This window comes from Chinchilla lanigera, unplaced genomic scaffold, assembly GCF_000276665.1.
Source record: "Chinchilla lanigera isolate Chin_1 unplaced genomic scaffold, ChiLan1.0 scaffold00022, whole genome shotgun sequence".
NCBI classification, from domain to species: domain Eukaryota; kingdom Metazoa; phylum Chordata; class Mammalia; order Rodentia; family Chinchillidae; genus Chinchilla; species Chinchilla lanigera.
Window position 1 is genome coordinate 2,101,165 of NW_004955423.1, and position 11,568 is coordinate 2,112,732.

General features: G+C 38.2%; 1 protein-coding gene across 7 annotated transcripts in view; it reads right to left on the reverse strand.

The window, feature by feature from the left end:
• The window catches only part of Rpap2 (RNA polymerase II associated protein 2), a 133,189-nt gene that overhangs the window by 39,002 nt on the left and 82,619 nt on the right, over nt 1–11,568 (reverse strand). For all 7 annotated transcript variants that reach the window (XR_001234093.1, XR_001234092.1, XR_001234094.1 and 4 more), the window contains one exon: nt 616–765. Coding sequence is in view for 4 of the 7 variants with exons in the window: in XM_013514466.1 (XP_013369920.1) it covers nt 624–765 (142 nt within the window). In the remaining 3 variants the exon portion in view is untranslated. The remainder of the gene's footprint in view (nt 1–615; nt 766–11,568) is intronic.

Here is an 11,568-nt window from a genome sequence, read left to right on the forward strand (position 1 = left end):
AAGAGGCAGGGACTCGAGACACAGAGAGATATGCTAGGAGCAGACTGAAGATTCAGCGAAGCCAGGCAGATATATTCACCTGCTTATCAGTACATAAGACAACTAAGGTATTGCCTGCATAGCAGGTGATTCCATTGAAAGGAGCAGTAGAAAGAAGACATTCACTATGAATCACTGCAATAGTTGGGCTGAAATAAATTTCTACTTCCTGGAAAGAAACATCATCAGGATATGGGGGATGGCCTGGACTTTAGTAAACAGTGAGGAGTTTTCTGGAGTGCAAGGAACAGAACTAATTGCTATAGTCTACAAAGGAAGAATAGCAACAAGGATGCGGGACAAAGAAAAGTACTATAGATAGAAGTGACAGGTAGCTGAGAACTAAGGGAGAGTACGCCCTTAGCGAGCTGAGCGCATCTTGAAGTCTGTATAGTACTTGATTTAAAAAATTTCCACAAAGGGCTGAGGGTGTTGCTCAGTGGTAGGATTCATGTCTAGCATGCACAAGGCCTCACATTTGATCTCCAGAATGAACCTCCCCCCAATTTCCAATACAAAAAAAATCCACATAGACAACAATGAGAAAAATCCAAAGTGAAATACAACCCAACTTACCACTCTGGTTAATTGCTAGTTCTAAATATGATGGTTAAACTTTCAAGGTCTTCATTCTTTAAGTGTAATTCTTCAAGCATGGTAGCTATAAACTGTGTAAATAACACATTTTTTGGAGAATGCTTCTGAATGCCAAGAACTGAGTTCAGTCTGAAACCAAAAAATAAATGAGAAGAGTGAAGGGACTCATTTTCAACATGGCAGGGAGGACTGAGATCTCTGATGTAACAAAATTCCCAGAGGAAAGCTTTACTTAAAGTGGCAGCAAAGTCTTAGGAAAAAAGCAAATATTGTTAAGTAAGAAAATAAATCTGAACTTGTTAACATGTTTTTTATTGTGTCAGTGAAGTCTCCTAAAATACTTTTAGAAAATAAAATGAATTTCCATTTAGGGAAGGAAAGATGTGGAGAGGAGCTGAGTACTATTTTAAAATAATCTAGCTGGGGATTTAGCTCAGCGGCACAGCGCCTGCCTGGCAAGCACAAGGTTGTGAGTTCGATTCCCAGCACCAGAAAAAAAACAACAAAAAAAACCCCCCAAAAAATCAAAAAACAAAAAAACCCCAGAAAAAAACCCAAAAAAACCTAAAATAATTTATATGGAATATTTGGATTATATTGCCAGAAAAAGATAATAAACACAATTATTTTTTGCATGAATAACAGTGGTTTTTATAACACTAAACAAATGAATTATGTCTCCCAAGGCATTTAATACAAACTTGGTAAGGAATCAGCCTTTTTTTCACTGATCATTTCTGTCCTAAAGACTGAACTGACTGCATATAAGGGAATCTTTAAAGTAATTTTCATTGAAGTGTGGTCACTAAGCAGAATTTTTAACTAGTAAGCAATCTAGAAGATTCAAGACTGTGAACACAGAGAGATGCACAGTGCTCATCAGCTCCATTTTCTGAAAGAAGAACCAAAATAACAAATATGTACCTGTATGTTGAAGTGAGTGACCTGGGGAGAAAACGAAATTGAGAGAGGGAGAGGAGAGAGAGAAAATAGAATCTTACATGATTTGGAGACCTAAGACAACAGCATTGTAAGAGAAATCAAATACCCTGATATCAGCCGCCCTAGCCCCACAACCAGAGCAGTGGGAATCTCCCCTTTGCAGATGTAAGGGTGAAACAGTCTCAGTGAATTGTATCATTGTGGGTGGCTGCAATCCTGACCATCGGGAAGTTTACAATCTCCCAGGCTGGCGGCTTACTTGTATAAGTAACCTGAGATCTGCACAACAGCCTTGCTTTGGAAAAGGATCTCACATCATTTCCCAGGGATTTCCCCACAGTGCTGTAGCCAGGGGCCATTTTGAGACGTGAGCTATAGTCTGAGTCTGGACTATTCTAGGCATCTGAACAGCCTATGTATTACCATCTCTGGGACTCCACAGACATTCTACTGCCCTGGCTAGCTGCCTTGTAAGCCCAACTTGGTTCTGCAGGATGACCGTGCTCTTATTTCTGCTGGGTGCTCTACACTGTAAGTGACAAGTGATGTGACATGGAGAACAGAGGGCACCAACTTTGTGAACAAGATCAGGGTGCATGTTCTCTGAGACCAGGGGTGGTGCCAGCAGCTATGGATTCATCTTAGTGCCAGGACTGAAGGCAGGCAACCACTTGGCCCCTTCTGTTCCACCCTCCTGTGCAGTATTCAGATGCCTGTTACTGACAAGACTAGGGAGGGAACACTGTTTCCTGCTACTACCTGCCTACAAGGACATGTGTGGCCAAAGGCCCACTTTTCCAGAGGAACTCTGTGCATCTCTGTCCACTGGCCCTGTTATGGTTTATATCTACCACCCAAAGCCTCTCATAAGTGGGGCTTTTGGGAGGTGGCTGGATCATGGGTGCATGAAAACTGGGTTAGTCCACTGATTGGTTTAGCATAGTTTAGGGTGTGGACAATAAGAAGGCCCATCTTGGGTATGTGGTGGCACCAACCAATGGGCTTGTAGCTTGAATGGAATAAAAAGAGAAAGTAAGGCTTGCTGCCTCCTGCCTGCCACACCATGAACTGTTTCTCCTTTGCCATGTTCCTCTGTTATGCTACCCTGCCTAGGAAATAGCTACCTATGGACTGAAACGTCTACCAACTGTGAGCTAAATTAAACCTTTACTCTTTTACCTTATGAGTGTTAGGTATTTTGCTCCAGCAATAAGAAAGTAATTAAGACAGGTCTACACCCAAGTGGGCATTGCCCCTGAAGCAACAGAAGGGAAAAGGGAATATCGTAGTTCCCACTGCTAACCTCCTATGCAGCAGTTCCTGCTGCTGTCCTGCCCTGCTCCTGCACCTTGTCTGACTATGCACTGTCAGAACAGGGTGTGAGTACTATAGAGAAGGTGCTGCAGTTCCCGCCACTACATGTTCCTGTGCAGCATCTGGGGCTGAACTATTGAATGGTCAGAGGACAAGTATGTCAGGCCTTTCACCACTACTTAGGTCCACCATTGCTAGAGGCCCTTGTTAGTAGTAGATCTAGCAACAAGCATGCTTGAAGATACACTCATTGTCTTACAGTAGCCACCACACCCACTGCAGGCCTAGCCACGTAGTGAGTACCTCACACCTACATACTTGCCTAAATTATTACTGTCTCTGTTCTTGTGTTTGTCCATACAGACCTGTGTCTTTGACTCTGCAATAGTATGCACTGTGCTTAAGCACAACCAGAAAGTTTTAAGGAGATGACATTATGGTGTACAGCTAGAATCAAAGACAATAATGTATAACAAGTATCACCGTAAGACACATCTTCAAGAGAAAGCTACTTGTTAAGACTTCCCCATAAAAGTCGCAGAACTGATTCACTAAATGAGCACATCTCAATGCAGGAGCACAAGAATTATGAAAAAAACAAGGTAATATAATGTCTCCAAAATAACTGATTCCAAAGAAATAAAAACATGAAATGCCTGGTAATTTAAAAAATTATTATTATAAAATAGCCCAGTAAAATCCAAAGGAATACAAATAAACAGTTAAATGAAATTACAAATATAATGCAGTATGTAAATGAGAAGTTCAACAAAAAGAGATTTTGAAAAAGAACCAAAAATCTTGGATATGAAGAGGTCAATAAGTCAAATACGAAATATAGCTGAAAGATTCAACAGCAGACTAGAACAAGTGGAAGAAAGAATGTCTGAACTTGACAAGTTATTTTTTGAACTAACCTAGTCAGATGATGATGACCACCACCACCACCATAAATCAAAAAATCCAAAGAACAAAAATATGGAAAAGAAGGAAGAAAAAGAATATTCAAGACCCACGAGACACCATTAAATGAAGAAACATCTGTGTTTTCAGAACATCTGAAAGCAAGGGGGAAAAAGTAAGGGCACAGAAAACCTACTCAATGAAATAACAGAAAACTTTCCTAATTTTGGGAAAGATCGGGGCATCCAGGTATGTGAAATTTATAGGGCCCCAAACAGATTTTTCAGCAAGATATTCACCATTGCATATTATAATCAAATTCTCAAAAGTACAAGACAAAGAACTTTAAATTCTGCAAGAGAAAAGTCAAGTCATATGGAAGGGTTATCTTCACTGTGTTAGTCAGCTTTCTTTTAGTGACACAAAATACCTGAGATAATCAACTTCATAAAATGTTTATGTTGGCTCACCGTTTCAGAGGTTTTAGTTGATGGTTACATGGCCCTGTGGGCATGTGGAGATGCAGGACATCAGGGTGGGAGTGTAGGGTGGGGGAGTCTGTTTGACCTCTTGGTGACCAAGAAGCAGAGAGACAGCAAAGAGCCATTGTCTCAATACCTCTTCAAGGAAACATTCCCAATGATATCACTTCCTTTCACTAAGCGCTAGCTTCTGAAGGTTTCACTCTCTCCTCCTCATTAGCACCATGGGCTAGGGCCCAGCCTTCAACACACGGGACATGCATGATCAAATGTGTAGTACCCATTAGACTAACAAAAAGACTTCTCAGAAGAAATACTGTAGTCTTTGAGGGAAAGAAATAACATATTTCAAGTCCTGGAAGAAGAAAAGTATCAGTGAAGATTACTATACTTAGTAATTATTATGTTTAGTACTATATTTGATATTATATCAGAAATGAAGGAGTAATAAAGACTTCCAAAATATGGCATAAAAATTTGCTGGGCATGGTGGTGCATGCCTATAATCCCAGCACTTAGAAAGCTGAGGGAGGAGGATCACTGTGAGTTTGAGGCCAGCTTGGGCTACATAGCAATAAAGAAAAAAAAATTATGCCCTTGTCGATGTGAAAACTACTTATGCTTTCAATTTAGAAATTTATCCTGGAACTCAGCCATCAGGTCCTTACTCATATAGTAATAAACTGAATGATACTGTGAACACATCTGTAGCTCCTATCTCCAAAAGTAACTGGAATGTGACATTTAACACTGCTTTACCAGTTTCCAATTGATGTTACATTTGCTAACAGAGCACAAATTGACCAGGGCAGGAACTGTACACAGAAACAAAAGCAGAAATTCCAAATGAAATGTTGCAATTTCAAAATACAGAATTACACAGTACGGTTTTTGGCTTTTAGGAAGATTTACATTGGCCTCATATATGGCAAAAAAACCCAAACTGGTACTGATAATGTCAACACTGCACCAAGATGGAAATACTGATAGGGAAACCTGGACAAAACCAAAGCCTGAGATGGAAACTTTCTGCAAGACCAAAGGCAGGATAGATGTTGTTGATGAGTTATGCAGTAAGTATGACATCACTTGAAAAACAAAGCATTGGCCAATAGTTGTGTTTTACTCGATCCTAAACGTGTGTTATAAATAGTTTGATAGTTTATAAAGAAAATAAGAAGTGCCAAATACCAGGGAGAGCCAGGTGTGGTGGCACATGCCTGTAATCCCAGCACTTGGGAGGCTGAGGTAGGAGGATTGTTGTGAGTTCGAGCCGGCCTGGGCTACAAAGTGAGCTCAAGGCCAGCCTGAACTGCATAGTGAGACTCTGTCTGGAAAAAAAAAAAAAAAAAACAAAAAAAAAACATGGAGAAATTTTCCTAGAGGATTGAGATTGGAACTCATAAGAGATCATTTACAGCACAGGAAAAACAATACTTTTCTGCCCAGGGAACTACACAAAAATATTGTGGAGCACACTGGTGAGCTGACAGGTGAATAGGCAGGTGCAGCATCACAAAGAACTACTACAACTACAGGAAAACCAAAAAGATGTCAGCTGTGCCCTATAAAAAGTACAGGAAAAAAAAACATACATGCTATCTGTAAGCAATACTTTTATATGGAACATGCAATTATCCTGTGTGAAGGCTGCCTTAGGTGTGATGAAACAAAGATCGTATTTGTTGTAGAGTTCTATTGATATTTTCATTGTACTTTACATAGGTTATTTCTGATGTGATCTCTTAGATTTTGCAAGCAGGTACACAGCTGATGTGAAAATGCTGATGTCCCATTACACATTTAATATTTTATTAATATCTTATTTCTCTGCTAAGTGCACACTGCCCAACACAGTAGGAAGCTCCTGACAAAACAGGAAGAGAACAGAGGTGACAAGAATGACCTACCCCATACGAAAGCTAAGCACATATGCTGTCATTGAAAGTGAGATGTGTGCATGGAACATGAAGTTGTCATATGTGAAGACTGCCTAAGGTGTGACAGCTGAAGCAAAGATTACTTCTATGCTAGACTTTTGTTTGTGTTTACACTGTAGCTCACATAGGTGTTCATTGATGTTCTCTTAGGTTTGTTAAGCAAGTACAAAGATAATATGAAATGATGTTTATTCCAAATGTGCAATACATATGAAGAATACTTTATTTTATTGATATTTTATGTTCCTGTGAACTACACATTGCACAATATAATAAGAACCTCCTGACAAAACAGCAAGACCACCAAGATGTCAAGTATGTCCTACAAAAAGGCCAGGAAAGCAAAACATATATCTTGTCAGTATAAGCAATACGTGTGTATAGAATGTGCTGTTGTTATGTGTGAAGACTGCCTTAGGTGTGATAACTGAAGATGATTTTTTTTGTAGAGTGCTGTTGGTATTTTCAGGTAGTTTATATAGGAATTTATTTCTGTTGTTCTTTTTTAGACTTTATACACCAAAACCCAATTAATATTGAAAATGTTGATGTTTTATAATCAATAAATATTAAAAATGGAATACTTTATTTTTGTGATTTTTTTCCAGTTAAGCACTTTGTTTAATATACTAAAACTCATAAATTTAAAATTAATAATTCATCAAGACATATTGTAAAGATTATGACACACCCATGTTCATGGGCCTTTATGACAAAAAATGTGTTAGGCTCTGTTAAAAAAAGACATTTCAAATAAACATGTCAGGTCTTAGAAAAGCAAAAACAAACCAAACCCCAAATCAGTAGAAAGACAGATCAGAGTAGAAATGCAGTAGAGCCGTGTGTGGTGGCAAATGTCTGTAATCCCAAGCATTTTGGAGGCTTGCAGTAAGTTGAAGGCTTGCAGTAAGTTGGAGGCTAGCATGAGCTACAGTATGGAGACCTTGTCTCAAACAAACAAACAAAAAAACTGAATGACTGAGTTATTTCTTTAAAGAGATAAAACAAAATTGACGTTTAGTTAAACTAGCCAAGAAAAAGAGAAGTCCCCTCTGCCAAAGAAAACCCCTAGAGATAAAAAAGGAGACATTACAAGTGATACTATCAAAAAAAAGATCATTAAGGGTTATTATGAAAAACTATATGCTAAGAAATTGGAAAACCTAGTGGCTGGGGATTTAGCTCAGTGGCACAGCACCTGCCCGGCAAGCGCAAGGTCGTCAGTTTGACTCCCGGTACCAGAAAAAAAACCAAAAAAAAAAAAAAAAAAAAAGAAATTGGAAAACCTAGAAGACATAAACAAAATTCTGGATACATATGACCTACCAAAATTGAACCATGAGAACATAAAAACCTCAACAAGCCAATAACAATGAGACAAAATCAGTAACAAAAAGTCTCCCAAACAAACAAACAAAAAATGCCCAGGACTGGATGACTTTGTTGCTGAATTTTATCAGACTTTTAAAGAACTAAGGCAAATCTTCTTAAACTACTCAAAAGAACTGAAAGGGAGAGACTCTTTTAAAACTCACTGAATGAGGCCAGCATTACCCTGTAACCAAAATCAGAACAAGGACACAACAAATAAACTATAGACCAATGTGTTTGATGCACAGATCCAAACATTCTCAATGAAGTACTAGCAAATTTAATTCAGCAGCACATTAAAAGATCATTCACCATGATCAAGTTGGCTTTATCACAGTGATGTAATGTTGGGTGAACATACGCAAATCAGTAAATGATACATCCAATCAATAGAATGAAAGATAAAAATCATATGATCATCTTACGATGTAGAAAAGATGTGTTGGTGTGCACCCACAGCCCCAGCATTCTAGGAGACAGAAATAGGAAGATCACAAGTTTGAGCCCAGCCTGGGCAACTTAGACCCTGCCTCAAACAAAAGACAAACAAACGAACAAAAAACCAGTGTGTATGTGTGTGTGTGTGTATGTGTTCGTTTGTGTGTTAGGGGTTTAGCTCAGTGCAAAGTCCATGGGGGTTCAATCTCTAGTATATTTCTCTCTGTCTCTCTGTTTCTGTCTCTCTCTCACACACACACACATACAAAGGGGTGAGGATATAGCTCAGTGTGAAGGACACTAGGTTCATTATTCAGCACTGAAAAAGAAAAAATACAAAAGCATCTCTCAAAATTCAACAAGTCAGGTGTGGTGATGCATATCTATAATCCCAGCACTCAGGAAGCTGAGGCAGGAGAATCACAGTGAGTTCAAGGCCAGCTGTGGCTACATGGTGAGTTTTTAAAAAAGTCTCCCTTTACCCTTTATGATAAAAGCCCTAAACAGATCAGGTATACAAGGATGGTACCTCAACATAATAAAAGCTATGTATGATGGACCCACAGCCAACACCATACTGAGTGGGGATAACATGAAAGCATTTTCTCTAAGATCAGGAACAAGACAAGGATGTCTGGTTTCATCACACTCATATTCATTATACAACCAAAAATTTTAGCTAGATCAATTAGGCAGTAGAAAGAAATAAAAAAAAAACATAAAATAGAAAGGAAGTTAAATTAGCCATTTGCAGATGAGTTATCCTATACAAAGAAAAACCTAAAAGACTACAAAAAGACTATTAGAACTGGTAAATGAATTTAGTAAAGTAGCAGGATACAAATCAATATGTACAAATCAGTAGCTTAAAAACAATTAACCAATAACCAATTTGTGAGAAAAATCTAAAGTAAAAGAACAACAATGGGGCCAGGTGAGGTGATGCATGCCTGTAATCCCAGCACTTGGGAAGCTGAGGCAGGAGGATCGCTGAGAGTTTGACGCCAGCCTGGGCTACCGAGTGAGCTCAAGGCCAGCCTGAATTGCATAGTGAAATCCTGTCTCAAAAACAAAACAAAAAACAAAAAACAACAAAAACATAGGAATAAACTTAACCAAGGAAGTGAAAGATCTCTACAATGAAAATTAACAAAACACTGGTGAAAGCAGACCTCAAAAAATGAAAAGACCACCCACATTCATGGCTTAGAAGACATAATAAGAGTTAAAATGCCCATAGCACCCAATGCAGTCTCCATGAAAATACCAATGATATTTTTAGCAGAACGAGAAGCAGCAATGGGAACAAAAAAGACCCTGAATAATGAAAGCAATCTTGAGCAAAAAGAACAAAGGTGGAGGCATCATAATACATGATTTTAAGGCATACTACAGAGCCATAGTAAGTACAACAGCTGGGTTTTAAGTATACAAACACATACACAAATTGGAATCAGAGACCCAAGAGATATACTCACACTTGTACAGCCAAATGATTCTCAGTAAAGGTGTCAACAATATACACTGGAGAAGGGCAGCCTTTCCAATAAATGGTGCCGGGAAAGTAGATAACCACATGTAGAGATTGAAACTTGACCCTTACCTCTCTCACCCTGTACTAAAGACAGGTCAAAGACCATTTAGAGTTCTGAGACTTCAAGAAAAAGGGAAACAATTTATGACATTGGTACATGCAATGCTTTTCTGGGTAAAACCCCAAAAACATAGCAAACAAAAGCAAAAATGACAAATGAGATTACATCAAACTAAAAAGCTTTTGCATAGCAAAGAAATCAATCAATACAGTGAAAAGACAGCCAAAAGAAATACAAGCTGGACCTAGCGGTTCACACTTATAAACCTGGATACTTGGTAAACTGAGGCGGCATGAAACTAAGTGAGACCTCATTCCCTACCAAAGAAAAATGACAAGTAGCAAAAAATATATATAAATAAATGCTCAATGTCAATAGCCATTAGGAAAAGGCAAATTAAAACTACAATGACATACCATTTTATGCCAGTTAGAATGGATACTATAAAAATAAAAATTAACAAAACCCAGTAAAGATACAGAATAAGGAACTCTTACACAGTTGGTGGGAACATAAATTAGTACAGCTGTATGGAGAACAGTATATTGGTTCCTCAAGAAAATTTCATAAATATTTTCATCTCTAGAGAGAATGCTTCCCAGAGTACTTGCAAGTTATATTCCTAGAAAGCTTTTTGGGAAAAGAATTTCTTTTTCCCCAGTAGGCTCGTATTTCTCACAAAGTTCTTTCAGGTGCTTATTTAAACTTGGTTACTGCCACTGGGAACATCAAATATAAAAACTCTTGAATACTGGATGTAATGGCTCATGCCCATAATCCTAGTATTTGAGAGGCTGAGATAGGAAGTCAGCTGCGAGTTCAAGGCCAGCCTGGGCTACAAAGTGAGTTTAAGGACAGCCTGAACTGCGTAGTGAAACTGTTTCAGGAAGACAAAGAAATAGCCCCTCCCTCGGGTTTAAATTAATAAGGCTCAAGAAATCAGAGCAGATCAGTTCTGTGGTAGTGTGTGTGGAATGGGAAATGTTTTCTCAGAAAGTCTTCCTCCTTACTTGGCTGTCTTATACAGAAAGTAGAAGTGTAAGGAAAAATTTGTCAGAATTGCCCAAAGATGGCCATATTTCTAGGGGAGGAGTTAATTCTTTATATCCCTTAACCTATCTTAGCAAGAAGCCAAGACTATGTGACCCTAACAGTCCAGGGAAATGAATAGAATTTTGTCTGGGAAAACCATTCCTTCTTCAGCTCTCCTTACTACCTTATACCTAGGGGATGGAGTACCAAGTTCTCACATTTCTTGCACTTCGTCAATATGTACTTTCCCAAAGGTACTTAATGCTGGGAAACATGACCACCTTTATAATGACATGCCCAAGCTGGGTATCGAAGGAAGCTAAACAGTTGTGGCCAGCTTTTCCTGAGGCACCATCCTGAGGAGATGGAACTCTGAAGCTAATTCCGGCTTTTCCCATACTTAGGTGATATAAACTCTTAAAATACAAGTTGCTGCTTCCCCACAATAAGACCAAAAATACCAAAAATGAGATAACATTGGTTAAAATAAAACTAAGAAGTCCACAAAAGGCAAGTCAAATATGCTAACTCCACAGAAACTGAGCTTTATATTTAAAACAGTATTTATGTGATACATCCAAAACTATTTCTTTGCCTTTCAAGGAGACTAGTATTCAGCTCATATATAACATAAGATTTTCTCAACTACTTCTCCAAAATTTCCAAAATTTCCCCTAAAATTAGAAGTAACTGATGACTTCCTGATTTCTCAACCCATATGCTCCTGGAAAAGCAAAAAAGGAGTCATTATAGAGAAAATTTTTATAAGAGAACCTCTTTAACAACTACCATTCAGAAAATGGGAATAATAACACCTCTGGCAAATTTACAAGGCTGAAATGATTTTATAAATTAGTAAGTTCATTATGTGTTCAAATTAATCTAAAAGTTTTTTTTTTTTTTTTTTTTTTTTTT